The sequence below is a fragment of the Stegostoma tigrinum genome, chromosome 16 (assembly GCF_030684315.1).
Source record: "Stegostoma tigrinum isolate sSteTig4 chromosome 16, sSteTig4.hap1, whole genome shotgun sequence".
NCBI lineage: Eukaryota > Metazoa > Chordata > Chondrichthyes > Orectolobiformes > Stegostomatidae > Stegostoma > Stegostoma tigrinum.
Window position 1 is genome coordinate 18,328,255 of NC_081369.1, and position 24,773 is coordinate 18,353,027.

At 39.5% G+C, this 24,773-nt stretch overlaps 1 protein-coding gene across 5 annotated transcripts in view; it reads right to left on the reverse strand.

Annotated features, from left to right (window-relative positions):
- tsnaxip1 (translin-associated factor X interacting protein 1) overlaps positions 1–24,773 on the reverse strand; it is a 103,392-nt gene that overhangs the window by 75,916 nt on the left and 2,703 nt on the right. For all 5 annotated transcript variants that reach the window (XM_059651638.1, XM_059651640.1, XM_059651642.1 and 2 more), the window contains exons 2-8: positions 21,715–21,817; positions 21,042–21,154; positions 10,301–10,427; positions 5,652–5,745; positions 4,332–4,528; positions 1,637–1,775; positions 375–544 (exon numbers count right to left, since the gene is read on the reverse strand). In XM_059651638.1, the coding sequence (XP_059507621.1) occupies positions 375–544; positions 1,637–1,775; positions 4,332–4,528; positions 5,652–5,745; positions 10,301–10,427; positions 21,042–21,154; positions 21,715–21,817 (943 nt within the window). The remainder of the gene's footprint in view (positions 1–374; positions 545–1,636; positions 1,776–4,331; positions 4,529–5,651; positions 5,746–10,300; positions 10,428–21,041; positions 21,155–21,714; positions 21,818–24,773) is intronic.

Below are 24,773 nucleotides of genomic sequence, written 5' to 3' on the forward strand. Positions count from 1 at the left end.
AGTTATGCCCATCGCAAAAAGTTTGAAATTAACAAACAAATCAGGATGTAGTATGAAAATATGATGTTCATATGGCATAAAGATTTTGTAACATACAGTTGGTTCCACTTTAACACATGTGTCTTCAACAGGAATTGGCTTTAACACAATTGAAGAACTTAGACCACTGTTTTAGAACGCAAACTGTGTTGGCTATAACACAATTCCAGCCTCATCAGTTTAAATGGTGCCGTTACTGTGTGATTTTCTTATAACGCGAGATGGCACGAGAACGGAAACATCATGTTATATCAGAAGCGACTGTATTTGTATCCAGGACAAGACAACACCATAGGAAATGCTTGCACAGCACACTTTAAATACGGTAAACATACCTTTTCACTCAGCTCATTATAGTTCTTATCCAAAGCCTCAAAATCTCTTCTGGGAATCACATCTCCATACTCAGCCTTCATTGCATTTAGTTCCACTTGCAGTGCCTTAAGGTCTTCACGTGCTACCTTCAGAGCGAGCTTCAGCTTTACTGTGTCCTCAACTGCTTCAGCTTTCAAAAAAGAAAACTATAATTAATACCTATCAAATCACTTCAGTCACATAACCACCCAGGGTCTCAGAAGTAGATCTTTGAAGAAAATTAATTGGGTAGTAACCTGAAACTATTTAACTAGAATTTGAGGACAGACCAACAAAGTTTGGACAATATTTTCATCTAGCAATTGAACTGCAATATAATTTAGCTTATTAATTAGAATTTTTTAAAACTAAAATGTCAGATAAGCAGTTCTTTGCTGATATTACTGACAGTAACTAGTAGTCAGTTCGGGAAGGTAATTTCCATTTGGGTTTTGAAACCAGCTCTATTCAAACGATTACACTGAAATGTGGATTGGAGTTTAGAACAACAACATGCTCATTTTTGCTGATTTGTACTCTGGATAAAATATCTACATGAAATTAGTTTTCTTAAAAATAAGTTTGCAGTAGGTCAGTAAAGTGACTACCTAACACAAACCAAGAACTATATTATAATAGGGAGTTAATCAATAACCTGGAAGTTAAAAGTATTTTGGTGATCATTCTTCCCAAATATAATAGTTATATCACACACCCACCTCACAGTTCATGTATTCAATTAAGTTACACACAATTGTAGGGGGTAATTTTTGCCCTTCATGGAGTACATTCATGTCTTGCATTCTGTTCCTATTTGGATAGGTTTACTGTCCAGGTTTAAATTTGCAGACCTAAGATTTAGTGATCCTAATGGATAGTGATGGATTTAACTAGTTTAAACTGTCACATCAAAATTAACTTTATTTTGTTCCTTCTCTAGCTGGATCCATAATACCCAGTGAGGATTTATCCAACAGGCTAATATGAAGGTGACTAAAAGATGCTCAGTGATAAATCTACCCATCTAGGTTCCAAATATGAGTAGTTGACTAAGCAAATAAAAAAATTACCAATGCCTTGAAGTATCAGGCAACTAAAACTTTCACCAAGAGTTGGCGCTTCATTCCAAAGTGTCACTATGAAACCATCTTGACCAGAAAGTGATCTTATTTCATAATGGGAAATGATGGTTACTAGTTAGTCATTAGACAACAACATTTACCATACTGACTATTGGTTTTACCTTCTTCTTTATGAGAATCTTTTGACTGTTCTTGCTGATATCTGAGATTATTCATATCTGAAATCAGAAGTTTACGTGCATCATGTTGTTCTCGATACCGTTCGTATTCAGCTGCTAGTTCTTCCTGAAGTTTTCTGACCTGACAGAGCAATTAAAATAAAATTAGTACTATTTCAATGCACTTTTTGAAAAAGACACGGAATTGCTGTTAAAAAAAGAGACTTTATCAAAGTGTTTTGTTTTGCACTCATCAGGACAAGTTACAAAGAAATACCAAGGATAAACAACATTTATGCTGTCAGACAGGAGAGTATTGATTTGTTGGTAAGTGGACTCAGTGGTACAGGTGTTGCTATGGAGAATGCACCAGCTAGGTGATTACTGACAGTTTATGCCAAGCTTTGGTTAAATGTTAAACCAGGCATTACCCATTTTGTTGAGTTGAATAAGGCACTGTGCATGTATTTTTTCTTTTTGTTTGCAAAGAACAGGGCCCTGTAATTAGACATACATAACTTCCAGTATGTATGAGTGCACCACATTGCAAATATGACTGACAATTCTAAATTGGTTGTCGGCACAATTCTTTGCACTCAGGATTCCCTTTCCATTCCATTTACAGGATTCCCTTCTGTATTGTCCTGGTGAATGAAAGATGAAAAGCTGGGACAGAATGTGCCCTTTCAGCAATAAGCAAGGTCTGCATTACCAAACAAACTAATTTTTTATAACAATAGATTTTTGGCTTCAAATTAGATAAGCAGTGTTGGTGACGGAAATTGGAGCACTCAATTTCATGTCTACATCCTGCTTCCAAATCACAGCATTATTAGATGCCAAGTGTGGTTGAATCTCTTTATTCCAAAACTATTCCACAATTCAAATCTCAGTTGTGATTTTGTAAGTCATATTAAGAATTGTACAAATAAACTGAATTAATGCCATTTCAAAATAAATTATAAACTTATTCTAAGCAATTCGCATTTAAAAGTCTCAATCCATGTCATTTTGCAACAAATTAACAACTTTCATTTATACAGTATCTTTACCATAGTAAAGTTTGCAAAGCCATTTGAGGTTAGCCTGAAGAAAATAGGTTAGAACCAGAGGAAATTGGAGATTATGAAATGAGTGAAATCATAGGTTTGCTTTTGATTGGTTTAACTCTGAATAGAGTTATGCATCTGTGTATTCAAATAACACCACAATGGAATGGAAAAATATCAATGCTTTGAGCATCCTCAAAAGGAAATAGGTTGATGATGAGGAGTTCAGCCAGCCAATCACACACTGCCGTCCTAAGTGGATATAAAGGTTCTGCAGCAATATCCAAGGGAGTGTATGAAGCCCTCACAAAATTCTATCCTTGAATAAAGGTCGCATTAGAAAGAACAGTATTTGGTGACATACTTCATTTGTGTTGGTGGGTTTTGCTATAGGCAAGTTAGCTGCCATATTATGTGGAATTATGTGGCTACATTTCAAAAGATACTTTGCTGGCTGGAAAAAATCTTGACAATAAAAGCAAGATATTACAGATGCTGAAGATCTGAAATAAAACCAAAAAGGGAAAAAAGCTCAGCATTTCTGGCAGCAGTGAGCAAAGAGAGTTACATTTCAAGTGCAATCTGACTTTTCCTCAGAATGATTTAGCACTTCAGATACTATGGTTGCTGTTTAAACTCAAGTCTTCTCCTTTTCTACCATGGATAAGGTGAATAAAATACAGGCATAGTTTAAATTATGCATCAAGCTTCTCTAATTCACTAAATATCATATACTGCATATTGGTATCACCAAAAATGTGTTAACCATCCGGAAATAAGGAATTGTTTCCTAAATTTCTCAAAGTTTCAGTGTTAAGGTTCACCCATGAATAATGATCGATTTGGTGACAACTACAGCTCAGCTACGAAACCATGTCTATCCAGGAGCCAACACAAGAGGACAACAGTAGAGTGAAAACAATTCTGATAAAGAAAATAAAAGCAACATATTGTGGATAGCGGAAATCTGAAACAAAAACATAGAATGCTGGAAAACTCAGCAGGTTTCCAGAAACAGGTGACAGAGTCCACTACGACTTTTCTTTAGAATGGAAAGATGTTAGAAAAGTGTTTTTTTTTTACAGAGGCAGAGGAGAGGGCCAAGGAACAGATGGTATAGAAGTCCAGTGCAAAAGACAAAGGGGTTATTAATGGTGTTGAAAGAGAAATATTAAAGGCTGTAAAATTGGTTTAAATTAAGATGTGAAATGAAAAGGATGGATCCCTTCTTCTATCAACTGCATTAAAAATCAATTTTCTAACATTTTCAGTTACCAAGAGTCATATGGGACTCAAAATGTTAACTGTTTCTCTCTAAATATTTTGCCAGATCTGCTGGGTTTCACCAGATGTGTGTTTATGATAAACAAAACCTGTTATGCAGTGGTATCAGTTCTGGGGCATCATTCAGATAGTCCAAACATGACAATTGACATTTTATTTTGAAACGAGATACTTCCATTTGTCATAAATGGAAAACCAAACCAAAATAGCAGCAAAACAAGTTAAGGCTAATAGTAACCGAAAAAACATTTCACTAATAACCCAGCCACTAACATTTGGAAGGATATTGAAGGGCAGCTAGATAAAACCTTAATTTATTTTTGACAGTATTTAATATATGATCAATCTTACAAGAGTTAACTGACCTGAGTCTCTAGAGAATCTTGCACCTTCAGTAAATGATCAATTTTGTCCAGTAGCTCTATTTTTTCCTTCTTTAGTGATTGAATCTCAAACTTTTCCTCTTCTTGTAGGGTAATAATCCTCTGTTCGCATGTCTCTGATGTGGCAACCAGCAAGCTTTTCAAAGGCTCCAACTCCCGGATTCGGTTTCGTAGATGAGCTGATGTAGAAAAACAATAGATGTTGCTTGATTTAAGACAGGAATGGAAGGGAAATTTAAATATTTTGCCAATTAAACAAGAAGGACAGTTTCAAAAACAATAAGTATGGTCATGAGCTACTGAATTTAAGGAACAACGTATTTAATGGAAAAAACACAACTGCCTTATTGCCTTCAATTCAAGGTATTTGGTAAAGGTGATGATATAATTATTAGCTTTTCCTCCTCTAAACTTAAAACCTGTAACAAATGCAAAAAAAACCTTAGCAATTTGCAAAAACTTGGGAATTTATATAGGTTGGAGAAGTCTTTGTCTTAAATTTTAAAAAAAAGTCCCATGTTCTTAACTTCAGATAATGGGATAATGTTGCATTAAAATTCTACAAACATGAGCATTTTGTCAAATCTAACATCAGAATGATTTATTGTAGCTACATCAGTTCACCTAATTGTCTTCTCAACTTTTCAGCAAACATTTATTTTCCTGTTTGAAGTAATTTTTCAAAATATAAATCAATCATTCTGTAATGGAAAACATATATATCTAGCACAATGTAGGAGGTCTGGCTGCCATAATTCTTTGTAGTTAGTTCACTCATTAGGAAAAGGAATACAATGTGACAACATAGTCAAATCTGATCCTGTCTACACGATAAACAAAGATACAAGGAAGAGTTTGAACGAAAAAGTACACGAGTAAGAACCCCAGCAGATCTTCCCTTATGAAATGTGGAAGACAAGGTCTAATTGATGAGATTCTCTACTGCACTGGCTAAATCCAGTTCACTCAGCAAAGACACAAGACATTTCTTATGAAATTACTTCTTTCTGGTGAATAAAAATAAAACTGAGGCACAGGTGTGGTGTTGTTGGCAGGACTTTTGAGGAAAATTGGAAGTGATCTTTCAACAAAAGTTTTACTTAGCTACAGTATAGTTCATTGAATTAAAAATTTTCAAACTAAGATGAACAATTGATCAGTCAACAGTTATTTGCTGCTTAACCAAAGAGATAAATTTACAAATGGAGTTCACTGATGATGAAATGTTTCTAATTTTTAAAATTTACTCAGCATTTAAAAGCACGGCACAGATTCCATCGTGAGTGGCAGAAAATTACTTACCTATGGTAATTTCATATTCATTCTTTATGGCTGATAGCAATGGTTTGTAGGTTTTTAAATCCTCAATGAAATATTCAAAAACCTCACGATAAGCCTTTGTGTAAAGCAGAATAAATAATATCTTAGCAATGACGGGCAAGGGTCTGAGCCAAAACCTCAGTATGTAATCTCATCAATAATAACACTCAGAAGAGGCTGTACAGAAATAATTTCACACTTACGTACCAACTTCAGCTATGCTGTATTTTGAATATTCTGGGTTCTTGCTTTAGACCTTGTTCAAGGAAGCCTAGTGCCCTGCAAATGTATTCATTTTGGTACCAAATACTAAAAAGGTTCCAAGAGGGTTAAGTCTGTTATATTACAGACCTAGAAAGCTCTTGCTCTGCAGTATTCTTTTAACACCAATCATCTGTTGCATTACGTCTAACACAGCCACTCATGAGCTGCATAGAAAAATGCTGGTTCTCAGTTTCACACTGGCATCTAATTATCAGTTATTCATGCAATTATTGGTCTTTGGAACCATGCTTTGTGCATTTTTTTAAAAAGATGTTTTTCTTTGCAAGATACAGCAAAAGTAGTAGACACATTAATTATTCCTGAAACTGTTCCAGGTAGCAATCTACCAAAAGTACACAATTAATCACAGGGGACAAGTATTGGAAAGCAATTGGTCTGTAATTGAAAAAGCAGATGCAGAATTTGCAAATGCAATGGCATCATTGTAAATAGCACACATGGAAAAATTAGTTAACTTCACACAAATGCAATTTTGTCCACTTCATCAAGGAGTGGTACTCAGCAATAATAGGCCAATATCACATCTGGGGAAAATAAAACAATTTCACAGAATATCTAAACAAAATAAAGTGAGAGCACTTTGTAGGAAATAGCTTCATACTATCAGTAAATCCATTACATATTACAAATGACCAGCTGTGGTCTATTTACTAATCTTAATGGCTACACATCTGCAATTTTATTCCCTATATTTTCCCTACTCTTGCTGAGGTAGCGTTCAATAGATTTAAAACTTTGAGTGAACTTTGAAATCTGTCCAAGTAGTTTATATGGTACAGAAGCTCCAAAGGGAATGCCAATTGGGGACAGCATCTGCATATTTGTGGGGTATCACAGCCAAACTCAATTGCATCCTAACCATACATTCACACTCCAATGTGGTTAACTAGATAGAATTAAAATTGGGAACAATTATTGATTTTTCTCCATAAAGGTAAAGTCACCATAGTCTCAGAGGTTGCTTACTCATTAAAGAGAGACGATTGGTGCTGGTTTATCCTGAGGGCTACCACGTCTCACGTGAGGGGAAAGGCTGAGAAGGAATGTCCTTCATGGCTACCTCTGCTAGAACAGGAATTGAACCTACACTATTGGCATCATTTTGCATCTGAAATCAGCTGTCCAGCCAACTCAGCAATGGTGTATTGAAGTCAATTATACATCACCTACTGTCATGCTTCATGAGATCAGATAATTTGACAACAGAAAATTCTTTTAAAATGATATTAAGAGTAATGTGGACCACTTAAAACTACAAATAGTGCTATTATAAATGAAATAATAAAATAACAGACATATTTCAGATATTGCTAGAGTTCTTGTGGCACAATGATAGTGTCCTTATCTCAAAGTAAGTAGGCCTGGGTTCAAGTCCAATAGGCTGAGGAGTGGCAGATGGAGAGATGGAGGTTACATTAGATAAATGCGAGGTGTGACATTTTGGAAGGGCAAACCAGGGCACGACTACTGTTAATGGTAGGGCCAAATGGAGTGTTCCCGAACAAAGAGACCAAGGGGTGCAGGTGCATAGTTCCTTGAAAGTGGAATCACTGGTAGATAGGCGTTGAAGGTGGCCTTTGACATGCTTGCCTTTATTGGTTAGTGCATTGGGTATTGGAGTTGGGATGTTATGTTGCCACTGTACACGGCATTGGTGAGGCTATTTTTAGAATACTATGTTCAATTCTGGTCTCCCTACTATAGGAATTATGTTGTTAAACTTGAAGGGGTTCAGGAAAGATTTACAAAGATGTTGCCAGGATTGAAGGGTTTGAGCTATAGGGAGAAGCTGAATAGGCTGGGATCTTTTTCTTCAGAATGCATTGGATGGTGAAGGGTGACCTAATATAGGCTTATGAAATCATTAAGGGCATGGTTCATAGCCAAGGTCTTTTCCCCAGGGTAGGGGAGTCCAAATCTAGAGGGCATGGGTTGAAGGTGAGGGGGGAAAGATTTAAAAGGGACCTGAGGGGCACATTTTTCAAACAGGAAGGGTGAGAGGAATGGTTTAGAGGGATATGGGGCAAATGCTTGCAAATGAGACGAGATTAGTTTAAGATGGCTGGTTAGTTCAGACGAGTTGTACTGAAGGTTCTGATTCCATCCTGTACAGCTCTGTAAGTCCCACCTACTCAAGAGATGGGTTATAAAATCTCTGAAGAGGTTGATTGTGAAAATATCAACATTAAAGATATTGCTTTGCATTAGTGTTTATAGTATAGGAAGAGTTTGATGTCAGATATCCCAAAGAAACCAGAAATATTGATTCAGAGACAGGAACTCAATGAACTTAGCATAAGAAAAATAGCTGTCAAGAAGAATGTAATAGGACTAAAAAGTGACATTCCCAGGAGTAGACAGTTTCCATCACAGGGTGTCAAAGGAAGTAGGTGAGAATATTACAGATGCCTTAATCTTCCAATGTTTCCCCAATTCAGGAACTATTCCTTTTTATTGTAAAATTGTGCATATTACTCCACTATTTAGCAAAGGCGAGAGACGGAAACTAGGCCATTGTAGACCAGTTAGCCTTACATCTGTTAGAGTGGCTAAATATCTTAAATTGTTTAGATGATCAGGTTTTGTAAAACATAAGCTATGCCTAACAACCTAGTTAAATTTTGAAGAAATGACTAGAGCAGTGAATGTTTATGAGAGTTATTTATATGAACTTCATGAAAACATTTGATTACACCTCTCGCTAGACAGTATTAAGTACATTTAAAGATCATGACGTTGAGGGCAAATTACTGACTTGGTTAGGAGGCTGACTGAGTGGCAAGACACAGAACGTAGACTGAAGAGGCTAAATGCATTATTCCTGTCCCAAACATTCTGTGGATAGCAGGAATGCATAGCCTTTAGGTTCGTCTGTTTCAGCTACTCCTTTGATATCTTTTACACCTACCTGAGCAGCCAAGGGATCTTGAGTTTAACGTCTCATCCAAAAGACAATACTAAGTGTTTTTTTTTCTGAAGAAGGCTCCAGACCCAAAACGTCAGCATACCTGCTCCTCTGATGCTGCTCGGCCTGCTGTGTTCATCCAGCTCTACACTGTGTCATCTCACTGCTAACAGTGTGGTGTCTTTTCGGTACTGCCTTAGAATGTCAACCTTCATTTTGTGCTCAAGCCTGAGATTTGGGCTAGAACCAGAGAGTTTAGAGGCGAGTGTACTAACAACTGAGTCACAAATACTACAGTAAGTTGCCCTCTTGTAAACTACAATGAACTTTTAGGGGAGTTTGTAATTTAATAATTACAAATTGTCTTCAAACCTCTACCTTTCGTTTCAGCTTTATTGTCATTGTTGAGTAGCAGGATGTGATAGTTCTCTCATAATTGCTCCATCTCATTTGACAGAATTAATAATTAATCAAACGGGCACTTTTTTTCATTTCAGAAAACATTCTTTACATTGACTGTGCAGCTGTCTTATTACGTGTTACTGTTAATAAAAAAACTTTTGTCTGGAATAGTCACAAAGGGAGACAAGTCTGTTTCTTCTGTATGTTCCACAGCATCCACTTCTTTGGCATCAGTGAAAAGGTTCTCTTTCTTGCAGATATTGCGATAGGCTTCACTTGTTTTTAAATTTCTAATGGTAGCTAGTTTAACACATATCAGTGGAATAATCACTCAACGTGCAATTGAGACATTTGAGTTGACAGCAATTGAGCATGTACAATTGTATGCTGGGCAGGTGTGGAGTAAGAGAAGAAAGTTAGTATTACAGTGAGAAAAATAATTCATTAGTTTCGTCTTTTCAAAGGTGTCATTTTCCTCAGTATCCTCTCCGTTCTTGATATTTACTGACATTGATAGGATTCGATACTTTTGGTAGCTCTTCAGCTAAATAGTCATACTCCACTGGGAAATGACTTTAGTAGGTTAGTTGGAGTGATGAACATTAGGAAGCAAACTAGAGACTCCTTGTGATGTTCCTTCCATTCTGGAAAGTAATAAAAAGTCCAATTGCTTCAACTTCTGTACTATTTTCACCATCACCAGTCTAGAACTACATTAACTCATCAAAAAACTAAATTCAATTGTATTTATAAAATTCTCCAGTGATTTTTATTTCACTGCTTATTTGGGTGACTGTGTATTTTGATTTTTTAAACTTAACAGGAGGAGACTGCACCCTAATTCCCTGTTACACATATCATTTACTAATTGAGGCAAAGGAATGAAGAAATGTAATTGTGTTCAAAAGTGTTGAAACCTGGTTCTTTATGAAAACAGATGCAGATGTGCCTGATTAATTGCCTCTTAAATCAACGGTAAACCCATGCACTTATATATAACAAACATTCAACCACATAGCAGAAGAAATTTTAAACACACTTGTAGATTTACTTCCTGAGCGTTGGGCCCACTTAAGTCCAAGACTTGGAGCTCTTTCCTTAGATGTGTTTCCAGCTGTTGCAAAAATCGAGGTTTTGGAGCACTGTTCGTATTTGTAATATCAAATCTATAGGTTCAAACAAATAAAGAAGTGTTTTGCTTTTAAGAAGTTAAGCATTTGATCCATTGTAGTCCAGCTCACATGGGTCAATTTCCTTAATATATAATGGAACAGCAGACAAATACAGCAGTTATACACATTATATAATTTATAAATAATTGTGAATGAGAATTTTTAAAAAATATACATTTTCTTTTGGTAATTATATCCCCAGATATTGACCATTTATTTACCTCTGTTTCACCACACACGAAGCTCATACATAAGTGGTCTTTGGCACTGGGGATCAAGAAAAATCATTGGTGATATTTTAAAATTGTATATGATAAAAGTATTTCAGAGCAATTCTCTGCCAGAGAGCACAATGCTGAGAGAAGAGGTCAGACTCTAAACTGGAATAAGTTTACATTGACAATTAACAGCATTCCAAGATGACCAGCCAACTGCAAAAGATTATCAAGGGAAGGTTGAGAGATTAGCAGATCACAAGCAGAGGGATTCTTCAGGGAGGGTTGTCACAGTTGGACTGTCATTTTCATCTGTAGAACTAAAAAATCCCTCACAAACATGATTTTTAAAAAAATTCATTGGATGTCAGTGTGGCTGGCTCAGCTGGCACTTACTGCGCATCCCTAACTACCCTTGAGCAGGTTGTAGTGAGCTGTCTTCTTGACCGCTGTCCACTTGTTTTAGGTAAACCCACAATACCATCAGGAAGTGAGTTCCATGATTTTTAACCAGTGATACTGAAGGAATGGCAATGTATTTCCAAACCAGCATGGTGAGTTGCATGGAGAAGACCTTGTAAATTGTAATGTTCCCATGTATTTGCTGCCGTTGGCCTTCTAGATGGTAGCGAGTGTGTGCTTGAAAAGGTGCTGTCTAAGCAGCTTCGGTGAATTTCCACAGTGCATCATATAGATGGTACATGCTACTGCTTCTGAACGTAGCCAATGGAGGGATGAATGTTTGCGGATGTGGTGCCAATAAGCAGGCTGTTTTTTCCTGCACAGTGTCAAGCTTCTTGAATCTTTTTGGAGCACTCATCCAAGTAAATGGGATGTTTTTCCATTACACTTCTGACTTGTAGAGAGTGGATGGGTTTTGGGGAGTCAGGAGGTGAGTTAATTGCTGCACAGTTCTTAGACCCTGATCTGCTGTTGCAGCCACAGTAGATATATGGCTTGTCCAGTTCAACTTCTGATCGATGGTAACCCCAGAATGTTCATAGTGGGGGAGTCAGTAATGTCCTTGAATGTCAAGGACACTAATTAGATTCTCTCATTAGATATGGTTATTGCCTTGCACTCTGTGACATAAAAGTTACTTGCCAATTCTCAGTCCAAACCCGGGTATTTTCTAGGTCTTACTGCAAATGGAATTTTTCCCTGGATTTCCATTGACTCCAGTTTTGCCAGCACTCCTTGATGCCACATATGAGCAAGTATTGTCTTAATGTCAAAGACGTGACTCTCACCTTGCTTTTGGAATTTAACTCTTTTGTCCATGTTTAAACCAAGGCTGCAAGAAGATCAGGAGCCAAATGTTCCTGGCAGAACCCAAACTCAGCATCAGTGAGCAGGTTATTATTAAACAAGTGCTAAATGATAGCATTGATGCCTTCCATTGCTTTATTGATGACTGAGAGTAGAGTGATGGAGTGGTAAATGGTCAGGTCGAATTTGTCCTATTTTCTGGACACAGGACTTAACTGAGCAATTTTCCACACTATCTGGTAGATGCCAGTGCTCCAGCTGGACTGGAACAACTTATCTAGGGGCACAGCAAGTTGTTTTTTAGCATAGTACAGGCCCTTCAGCCTTCGATGTTGTGCCAACCTGTCATACCAACCTTAAGCCCATCTAACCTACACTATTCCATGTTCATCCATATGCTTGTCCAATGACGACTTATATGTATTTAAAGTTGGCGAATCTACTACCGTTGCAGGCAAAGCGTTCCATTCCCTTACTACTCTCTGAGTAAAGAAACTACCTCTGACATCTGTCCTATATCTTTCACCCATCAATTTAAAGCTATGCCCCCTTGTGCTCGCTGTCACCATCCTAGGAAAAAGGCTCTCCCTATCCACCCTATCTAACCCTCTGATTATTTGATATGTCTCAATTAAGTCACCTCTCAGCCTTTTTCTCTCTAACGAAAACAGCCTCAAGTCCCTCAGCCTTTCCTTGTAAGACCTTCCCTCCATTCTAGTAAATCTCCTCTGCACCCTTTCCAAAGCTTCCACATCCTTCTTATAATGCGGTCACCAGAACTGTACGCAATACTCCAAGTGTGGCCGCACCAGAGTTTTGTACAGCTTCACCATAACCTCTTGGTTCCGGAACCTGACCCCTCTATTAATAAAAGCTAAAACACTGTATGCCTTCTTAGCAACCCTGTCAACCTGGGTGGCAACTTTCAAGGATCTGTGTACATGGACACCGAGATCTCTCTGTTCATCTACACTACCAAGAATCTTACCATTAGCCCTGTACTTTGCATTCCGGTTACTCCTACCAAAGTGCATCACCTCACACTTGTCTGCATTAAACTCCATTTGCCACCTCTCAGCCCAGCTCTGCAGCTTATCTATGTCTCTCTGTAACCTACAACATCCTTCTTCACTATCCACAACTCCACCGACCTTAGTGTCGTCTGCAAATTTACTAACCCATCCTTCTACGCCCTCATCCAGGTCATTTATAAAAATGACAAACAGCAGTGGACCCAATACTGACCCTTGCGGTACACCACTAGTAACTGGTCTCCAGGATGAACATTTCCCATCAACGACCACCCTCTGTCTTCTTTCAGCAAGCCAATTTCTGATCCAAACTGCTATATCTCCCACAATCCCATTCCTTTACATTTTGTACAATAGTGTGGAACCTTATCGGACGCCTTGCTAGAATCCATATACACCACATCAACTGGTTTACTCTCATCTACCTGTCTGGTCACCTTCTCAAAGAACTCTAAGGTTTGTGAGGCACGACCTTCCCTTCACAAAACCGTGCTGACTATCCCTAATCAATTTATTCTTTTCTAGATGATTATAAATCCTATCCCTTATAACCTTTTCCAACACTTTACCAACAACTGAGGTAAGGCTCACTGAGCTATAATTACCAGGGTTGTCTCTACTCCCCTTCTTGAACAGGGGAACCACATTTGCTATCCTCCAGTCATCTGGCACTATTCCTGCAGACAATGACGAGTATAAGATCAATGCCAAAGCCTCGGCAATCTCCTCCCTGGCTTCCCAGAGGATCCTGGGATAAATCCCATCTGGCCCAGGGGACTTATCTATCTTCACTACTCTGTAGAATTTCTAATACCTCTTCCTTGTGAACCTCAATCCCACCTAGTCTAGTAGCCTGTATCTCAGTATTCTCCTGACAACATTGTCGTTTTATAGAGTGAATACTGTTGAAAAATATTCATTTAGTACTTCCCCAGCTCCTCTGACTCCACACACAGCTTCCCACAACTATCCTTGATTGGCCCTAATCTTACTCTCGTCATTCTTTTATTCCTTAAATATCTATAGAAAGCCTTAGTGTTTACCCTGATCCTATCCACCAGCAACCTCTCATGTCTCCTCCTGGCTCTTCTGAGCTCTCTCTTTAGGTCTTTCCTGGCTACCTTGTAATCCTCAAGTGCCCTAAATGAGCCTTCACATCTCATCCTAACATAAGCCTTCTTTTTTCTTTTGACCAGTGATTCCACTTCCTTCGTAAACCACAGCTCCTGCGCTCTACAGCTTCCTCCCTGCCTGACAGGTACATACTTATCTCGGACACACAGGAGCTTTTCCTTGAATAAGCTCCACATTTCGAATGTGCCCATCCCCTGCAGTTTCCTTCCCCATCCTATGCTCCCTAAATCTTGCCTAATCTCATCGTAATTGCCTTGCCCCCAGCTATAACTCTTGCCCATGGGTATACACCTATCCCTTTCCATCACTAAAGTAAACATAACAGAATTGTGATCGCTATCACCAAAGTGCTCACCTACTTCCAAATCTAACACCTGGCTGGGCTCATTACCCAGTACCACATCTAATGTGGCTTTACCCCTTGTTGGCCTATCTACATACTGTGTCAGGAAGCCCTCCTACACACACTGGACAAAAACTGACCCATCTATAGTACTGGAACTATAGTGTTCCCAGTCAATATTTGGAAAGTTGAAGTCCCCCATGACAACTACCCTGTCTCTCTCTCTCCTATCGAGAATCATCTTTGCTATCCTCTCCTCTACATCTCTGGAACTATTCGGAGGCCTATAGAAAACTCCCAACAGGGTGACCTCTCCTTTCCTGTTTCTAACCTCAGCCCATACTACCTCAGTTGACAAGTCCCCAAACATCCTTTCTGCAACTGTAATACTGTGCTTGACCAACAATGCCACACCTCCCCCTCTTTTACCATCTTCTCTGCTCTTACTGAAACCTCTAAATCCAGGAACCTGCAACAACCATTCCTGTCCCTGCTCTATGTCTCCGAAATGGCCACAACATGGAAGTCCAAGGTACCAACCCATGCTGCAAGTTCTCCCACCTTATTCCGGATGCTCCTGGCGTTGAAGTAGACACACTGCAAACCAACTTCTTGCTTGCCGGTGCCATCTTGCTTCCCTGAAACTTTATTTCGGACCACCCTACTCTCAACCTTTTCTATGCTCGAACTACAATTTTGGTGCCCATCCCCCTGCTGAATTAGTTTAAACCCACCCGAATAGCCTTAGCGAATCCCACCCCCCCCCATCGCCCCCGGATATCGGTACCCCTCTGGTTCAGGTGAAGACCATCCTAGTTGTAGAAGACCCACCTACCTCAGAAAGAGCCCCAATTATCCAAGAATCCAAAACCCTCCCTCCTGCACCATCCCTGTAGCCACGTGTTGAACTCCTCTCTCTCCCTATTCCTCGCCTCACTAGCACGTGGCACCAGCAACAAACCAGAGACAACAACTCTGTTCGTCCTAGTTCTGCAGCACATAGCTTCAGTACTGTTGTTGGAGTGTTGTCAGGAACCATAGCTTTTGAAATATCCAGGGCCTCCAGTGGTCTTTTGATATCACATGGGAGTGAAGTAAATTGGCTTCAGACTGGCACCTGAAGTTGGAGATCTTTGGAGGAGGTCAAGATGCATTATCTATTTGGCAGTGTTGGTTTAAGATTGTTGCAACTACTTCAGCCGTATCTTTTGCACTGATGTGTTCAGTTGCCCCACATTAAGGGTGGTGATATTTCTGTAGTCTCTTGCTCCTGTGACTTGTTTAATTGTCCATCCAGATTCGCAACCTAATGTGGTGGAACTGCAGAGCTTGGATCTGGCCAGTTGGTTGTGGAATCACTTAGCTCTGTCTATTATTTGTTGCACAAGCTGTTTGGCATGCAAATAGTCTTGCTTTGCAGCTTCACCAGGTTGACACTTCATTTTGTAGATCTGCTTAGTGCTGCTCCCACATACATCACTGAACCAGTATTGGCACTGTGGCTTAATTTTAATTGTAGAGAGGGTGATATGGTGGGTAATGATGTTATCGATGGGTTGAGTACAAAATAGGCCAGACCAGGTAAGGATGGCAGTGTCCTTCCCTAAAGGACATTAATGAACCAGGTGGGTTTTTCCAACAATCAACAATGGATTCATGGTCATCATTAAAATCTTAAATACTGATTTTTTAAAATTGAATTCAAATTCCACCATCTGCCAAAGTGGGATTTGAACCCAGGTTCCCAGAATTATCTGGGTCTCTGGATTAACAGCCCAGTGATAATACCACTAGGCCACTGCCTTCCTGGATGCCTTTCTTGAGTTGCTAGATATGTTCTAAGTCTATCCCATTTAGGACTGTGTTATTGCCACTCAACACAATGGAGAATAACCTCAATGTTTTTGGCTCCCTCATCAGGAGATGCACATCCAGTCTACCAGCTATGTCTTTTAGGACGTGGCCAGCTCAGAATTTTTGCCGAGCCACTCTTGGTGATGCACATTGAGGTCCCCCACCCAGATTGGGTGTACGATCTGAACGCTTGCCGCCTTCAGTGTGTCTTCCAAGTGGTGTTCAACCTGGAGAATTAGTGATTCATCAGCTGTGGAGGTTAGCATACAGTAATCAACAGGAGGTTTCCTTGCCCACATATTTACTGCTGTAGCTAAAGTTATGAATCGAGGTGTAACAATTTACAACCAATTACATTAAAACACCTATTAGAGGCTCCATGGTTGCAGACTGAGTTTTCAGATCATTTCTGAAGTAAAATAATATGCCAGAAACTTATACATGAAAATAAACAAAATCTATGATCAGTTTATTTACAAACTCAGAGAAACTTGAGGTAAAGCAAAATATTATACTGCACTTCTTTTGATTATACTTTGTGAAGCACATTGGCATCTTTACCATAGAAAACTTTGTCAAACAAATGCAATTTGTTCAACAGTAAGATATCAAAGTTAAAAAGAATGAACTGAACTGATGTTTGACAAATTAAGACACAAAGCTTAACCTTTCGGTTGATGATTTAATGATATGTATTAGCTGTGATGGATCATTTTTTAAGCATTCTTTGTGCTGCACAAGCCAGCGTTTGGGGGATTCTCAGTTTTAAGAGGGTGTTAGCATTTAGCTGTTTCCTAAGATTAGTTACATGAAATTCTGCCTAGAAAAAGAGTGGGGTTAATTGCAAGGTTTTTAATAGGTCACTCAGGATAGTTCAACAGTCACAGAAGAGGAGTTCTAACATCAGAGGCAGTTAGATGCAGACTTCAGGTCGGTAGTGATAATGGGAACTGCAGATGCTGGAGAATCCAAGATAATAAAATGTGAGGCTGGATGAACACAGCAGGCCCAGCAGCATCTCAGGAGCACAAAAGCTGACGTTTCGGGCCTAGACCCTTCATCAGAGAGGGGGAGGGGGTGAGGGTTCTGGAATAAATAGGGAGAGAGGGGGAGACGGACCGAAGATGGAGAGAAAAGAAGATAGGTGGAGAGGGGAGTATGGGTGGGGAGGTAGGGAGGGGATAGGTCAGTCCAGGGAAGATGGACAGGTCAAGGAGGCGGGATGGGGTAGTAGGTAGGAAATGGAGGTGCAGCTTGGGGTGGGAGGAAGGGATGGGTGAGAGGAAGAACAGGTTAGGGAGGCAGAGACAGGCTGGGCTGGTTTTGGGATGCAGTGCGGGGAGGGGATGGGCTGGAACAAGCTAAAAACATTTCCACAGAAGAATGTGTCACTGTCTATGGTGGCATTTGTTCCCCACCTTAACTGCCCTTGAGAAAGAGGAGGTGAATAGCGTCACCCTCAGCGCCCCCACTAGGAAGGAACAGCAACTCATATTCCGCTTGGGAACCCTGCAGCCCAATGGCATCAATGTGGACTTCACCAGTTTCAAAATCTCCCCTTCCCCCACTGCATCCCTAAACCAGCCCAGCTCTTCCCCTCCACCCACTGCATCCCAAAACCAGTCCAACCTGTCTCTGCCTCCCTAACCTGTTCTTCCTCTCACCCATCCCTTTCTCCCACCCCAAGCCGCACCTCCATCTCCTACCTACTAACCTCCTTGAACTGTCCGTCTTCCCTGGACTGACCTATCCCCTCCCTACCTCCCCACCTATACTCTCCTCTCCACCTATCTTCTTTTCTCTCCATCTTCGGTCCGCCTCCCCCTCTCTCCCTATTTATTCCAGAACCCTCACCCCATCCCCCTCTCTGATGAAGGGTCTAGGCCCGAAACGTCAGCTTTTGTGCTCCTGAGATGCTGCTGGGCCTGCTGTGTTCATCCAGCCTCACATTTTATTATTCAGGTTGGTAGTGCTGCTTTTAGCAATACTACTGGGAAGGCAACTGATCTAAACAGGTTCGATGTTTCAATGAGAAGTCATGAGCAGCTGGATATTTCTGTGTTGTTACAACGCTGAATGAAGTTCTAGAAGTTAGTGGATAGCTTAGAGTCAAGGCTTTCGAAATGTCCTGGGATCTCTATGGCCTCAGAAAAACAGTGTGTCACTAATCGTTCATCCAGTTCAGAGAGGGAGTTAAAAAGCCTAAAAGTACTATTTGCTTGAGACAACTGAGCAAGAGTGGATCTCACTGAAAACCCAGTGGCAGTTTCAGCTTGTTAAAGCCAGCTATCAGTGAAAAGCTGGAATTGTGCCTGTTTCAGTGGAGTGCTGTTTCAGAATCTAGGGTAACATAGGCCCAGAAAAGAGGGTGATTGATTAGAACAAGAGCTATTTACAAGATCCCTTTCCTCAATGTGACAGCTGAGAAATCTGCTAACGTGTTCGCTACTACTATATACTGAATGTCTATTTTCACTCGTCACTGCTGTCGATGTGAAAGGATTCCTACCAGTCCATAGGCTATTAGATTAGCTTTATGAGCAATCTTGTGAATAGGGAGCTAACCATCTGTTTGCCAGTTGCCTTCCCAGCTGTACATCTAAAAACTGCACTACTTAACATGGAGTTTATATTGTGTAAACTTGATACTGAGAAAGGGCATATCAAAACAATCCTGTTTGATAGTGGCAACCCTGATCAAATCATCACTTGCAATATATTGCAAAAACTCATGAAAGGGCCTATGACCTCCACTTCTGCATTGAGTGATGCTTAGTCCATCCCAGACTACCTAGAAGGGGAGGGTACCTCAAAAGTTTGAACTGGCAAAGCTAGCTGTCTCACACTGCCACTTTGCAGTAAACATGAGTGGCTTTTACTCCACAAACAGGATGTCATCCTCAAGTCAAAAATACTTTTTGCCTACCACACAAATGAGTGACAAGATACATGAGTTTCAGTGCCGAATGTCAGACAGGTTACATCAAATAATACCTCTCTGACAATTCTCAGCAGGTAGTGTACAACTGTGCTCAACGAACCCATGCTTCCTAGGCTTAGAACACCATGTCCAGCATTAGATATAAATCTGGTTTTGGACAACATTTATTAAATAATCTTGGACTGCGCTAAGAATTGTACCAGAAATCAAAATCATTAGTTTGGCTCACAGTCTGATGCATTTGCGTATGCTAAAAGCTACATATGTCGCCACATGGGACCTTGTTTTATTTAAGTGAACGATATTTGTTGATACAGTGTGCCTTTTCCATGAGAATGGGCTAAAGGAAATTGCCAACTCTTGCTGCACTCCATGTGGTAATATGCTGGCCTGGTCTGGTTTTTTCAGTTAGGATTTACAGTTAACAGCTCTTACCACATCTCCATGCCAACCACAGTCCAACCAAACAGCACCCTCAGTTTTTTTGCAGTAGAAACTGGTATTCCCTTTCCAAATTTGGTTTCTTGCACATCAGTCATGATGACAGCAAGAGGAAAAGTGACTCTTGATCGATGGTTCTGCAAATTGAGCATGTATTTTGACCACAGGTATTGGACATCAAACAAGTGCTCAACTCTGTCCTCACCAGATACCTATATATACACATCCTTACTTTAGACTGGAAAGTCAACATCTACATGATAAAATTATTCCTGATAATTTGTAAAAACCTGGGTTGGAATCCTTCAAATTTAAAACAAAATAAACATTTGAAACAGGAAGCAGAGAGAAGTTATTTCCTCTTGTCAGGTTACCCAGAATAAGAGGACACATTTTTTCATTAAAAACATATTGGAAATGTGGAAATACCTCCACCACAAGATTGTGAATGTTGGCGCAATTAACGTGTTCAAAATCAAGATCAACAATTAGGCCACTCATATTTCTTACGTTTCAATGTGTCAAGGGACATGGATTAGAACATAGAACAGTACAGCACAGTACAGGGCCTTCAGCCCATGATATTGTGTTGACCTATTATCCCACCAAGATCAATCTACCCTGCATACCCTATATTTTACTATCCTCCATGTGCCTATCCAAGTGTCACTTAAAAGGCTCTAAAGTATCTGACTCCACTATCACTGCCGGCAGCACACTCCACATGCCCACCACTATCTGTGTGAAGAACCTACCTCTGACATCTCCCTTATACCTTCCTCCAATCACCTTAAAAATCGCATCCCCTCAAAATAGTCATTTCTGCCCTGGGAAAAAGTCTCTGACTATCCACTCTATCTATGCTTCCTATCATCTTGTACACTTCTATCAAGTCACCTCTCATCCTTCTTCACTCCAATGAAAAAATCTCTAGCTCCCTCAACCTCTTCTCATAAGACCTGCCCTCCAGTCCAGGACAGCACCCTGGTAAATCTGCTCTGCATCCTCCCTAAAGCTTCCACATCTTTCCTATAAGGAGGTGACCAGAACTGAACACAATATTCAAGATTGATGTTGGGTAAGTGTTGTTGCGGTAAGAATCAGGCATTATTAAATTTAATAGAGAAAAAGGCTCAATGGGCAGAATTCCCATCATCTGAGTGGAAATCCTGGATGTTGTTTTGCTGCGGTAACACCTGACACAAAAGCAAAAGTGAAAACAGACTCAAACTGATAGAGATAAATTGTTCCATGATAGAGTGGGCACTGCTTAACAGAGGAACTCCAATAGCGTATCATTTATCCTCTCACATACAATTGTATATCAATATCTTCCTATTATAAACTTTAACAGATTCCATGATCATAGCTGTTTCTTACCCATGGTATCTCTTGACATTTGATGGTTGAAATGTTTGTTTTTGTTGAACAATCTCTCCACCGACGTGCCCAGGCCAGTTGGACAGATATCCATCATTCTTTTCAACACTTGGCTGCATAGCATGGGAGTGTAAGATCAGAGTGTTTACTTTAGAAAATGCATACATTTTAAAAAATGTCTTCATATCAAAGAACTTCAAAAAGGGAAAAAAATTCAAACTTTCTGTGCAGGTATCAAACTTCCCTTGTTCCTCTTTGCTGCACGGGTAATAAACCAGATACAGGCTATGATGACCTATTACATAGGTCAGAGACTTCTAAAATTTGCAAGAAAAATGAAGAGAAACTCAACTTTACATAACCTCAATACATAATTCAAATGATGCAAAAAGTGATCAAGGAATCTGACCAGGAAGGAACACAGTCTTGTCTGGGAATAAAAGTCCACAGCAAAATGCAAAAAATTTATCACTGTAATGTAAACCATGCTACGATTAGAGAAAAGCAATTAGGTCTTACTTTTCTCGTAATCCTCTTGAGGTTTATACAGAGTTTTGCAATATCCCTAGAAGTGTGTTTTGTTCCGATGTCAGCTGTCTTGTACTGTACTGTGAATACATATTTTAGGTTTGCAGATAATATTTTTCTAGTGCTATTTAATGAAAATGCTTACCAATAATTGTTTCTGTGGAAGATGGTATTTTACATCACTTCCTTGTAGGCGATATGTCAGACAGGGAGGTGTAAGGTCATTTGCATTTAATTTTCTTGTCTCTCTACAATTAAAAAACAACATAATCTAATATGGTAATAAATTGTAAATTATATTTTCTTTAGAATGGACGTCTAAATATCTAGAGGGACAGAACTGAGGAGCAGAAAAGTTACATCAGGAGTAGTTGAAATGTCTCATACTAATGAGATTAGAAATTAGAAATAAACCATTTGAATGCATTTTGGATGTTGCAGGAGGGAAGGATTTCAATTCTTGAAACATTGGAACTGCTTCTGGGGATGATGGGATTTGCACGATTTGAACAGCTAACATCCCAGCAGGACTGGTATCAATTTTTCACAGGCATTTGCTAGTACAATGGGGAAGGTTTACACCGGAGTGGTAGGAAAAACAGGCCCCTAAGTGGGGAGATGAGAGATGGAAACAAAAATGGAAATGAAAGATAGAAAAGTAGAAAGCAAAAGTGGAAGACAGAGGAAACAAAGACAAGAGGTAAAAAGATTGGAGTACAAATACATTTGTGAAAAGGCATTAAATCTGAATGCAAAACCGTTGATGAATTAACAGTGCAAATAGTTATAAATAGGTACACTATGATTATGATCTCCCCTGTCCAGGAGTACAGAACAAGGGAGCCAAAGATATTACTTTCACTGAGATTATGAGAAATGTTTTCATTCTGAGGGTGGTGAACCTGTGGAATTCTCTATCACAGAAGTTCGTGGAAGTGAGTGACTGATAGTATTTAGGAAAGAAATAGATTTCTAGAAGTGAAAGGAGCATGGGGAGAGAGCAGGCAAATGGAGTTGACATAGAAGATCAACCTTTATCACGTTGATTGGAGAATGGTCTCCATGGGACAAATTGCCTACAGATGATCCTTTTTTCACCATTTCTAGGTATAATTCCTTGTTAATTCTGGAATTATGTTCTGTCCTACACTGTAGCCACTATTAGGCATCACATAAACTTGAAACTACTCCCACCTGGGACTTCCTTATTTCCACCCAAATGGATTCTACATTAGATCCTCTGAACTAAGATCATTTCTCTCTATATCGATCTCATCCTTTATGAGCAGAAGCACCATAGTTACTTTACTTCTCTTTCTGTCCTACTCAATCTCAAATATCCTTGGATATTCAGGTCCCAACTGTGGTCAGTCTGGAAATTTTTTTTGGTAATGATTATTGCATCAATCTCATCATGAATATGAAGGGTAAACACAGGAAAATATTTCTACTTCTTGGCAAGACCAGTATTTGGAGGCATAAACAAAAGATACTAATTAATAAATCCGAATTGGAATTCAGGGCATACTTCGTTATCCAGAAAGTGGTTACAATGTGGAAGTTGTTACTATTGTGAGTAATTGAGATGGCTAGCATAGGTGCACTCAAGTGACAGCTAGGTAAGCAGACAAGGGAGGAATGAAAAGAAAGACACGTTAATATGGTTGGATGACAATGTGGGAGGAAGCTATTTGATCTCGAGTCCATGCTGTTTCTCCTAGAAAGCAGTCAGTCCTGTTCCCACAGCCCTGCAACTTTATTTCCCCTCAATTGCCGATCCAATTTCCTTCTGAAATAATTGATCATCTCCACCTCAACATTCTCATACACAGCAAAACTCAAGTCATCCACTCAAGTGTAAAAAAAGTTTCTTTTTCATACACACCTTACATCTCTTGTCCAAATCCTTAAATCTAAGTCCCTGAATGCTGGTACAATCACCTATTGAGAAATTTTCTTTGCCCGTGTTCTACAACCTGTTGCAGAGGACAAAATCCAAGACAGTAATGAAATGCTGCTGGAGAAGAATCAAGAGTGAAAAATGCTGTTTGCTGCTATTTAAATGCAAAGAGATGTTGATGAGTGATGCTGCAGACTGGTTAATCACAAGGTCCAGGACTATGTGTCGAGGGTTGCATAAAAACTTGGGCAAGCTTGCTACAAAGGTGCAACAACTGATGGTAAGTACATTGAGAGTCTGCAGATGAGAAAATATTTTAGGCTATATGGTTGACCGGTAATAATTCTTATAAATATTGACATACTAATACATTTAAAAATAATATACAGAATTGGAAGCAGTCAAACTGAATCAAAGAGCTGTGGGTTCTGGAGATCTGAAACATAACTGAAATTGCTGGTAAAACTCAGCAGGTCAACCACATCTGTGGACAGAAAGCAGAATTGATGTTGAGTTCAATGACTCAAGTGAGGATGAAGAATCACCAGGCATGCTATCAGATCTGCTTAGTTTTGCCATTAATTTCTGTTTCTGTTATTGGAAGAAACTGATTCAGTTTGCACCTTAAGTTTAGTAATATGAACTTTAAATAGTCATCTAATGCACTCTGTGTGAAAATGTTTATTTTTGTCAAAAAAAGTTCTGGAGTGGATTACACACAGACTGCTCTGACTCAGAGGCGAGAATGCTCATGGTTGAGCAAAGTGCAATACCCGAGCTATGCTTAAGCCACTTCTCAGACACTGAGAACATGACAAATCAACCTCAGACAGTATTATGACTCTTAATTGCTGTCTTCTGATCTCCCTTAGAATGGCACGCATCGTTTTGATGTGAGAAAAATACTCAATCTGGTGGCAATGCCGTGCAGGAAAATAATCAGCCACCACTTAGTAATAGGGATACAACGAAGAATACTTGTCCATGATAACACTCAACACTGGAGCATTGTCCAAGGACGTATTTTCAGCCGGTACTTCTTGTCCATCCATGACTGTGCTAAATTCCGAATAAATGTCATCTACAAGTTTGTTGCTGACATCACTATGGTGGGATGGATATCAGTGTCAAGTCAGAATACAGCAAGGAGATAGAGGGCTTGGTGACATAGTGCAATGAGAACAACTTCTCCCTCAATGTCAGAAAAACTAAAGAACTGATCAATGACTTCAGAAAGAAGGGAGGACAACATGCCCGCATCTACATCAACAGAGCTGAGGTTGAGAGTATCAAGTTCCTAGGAG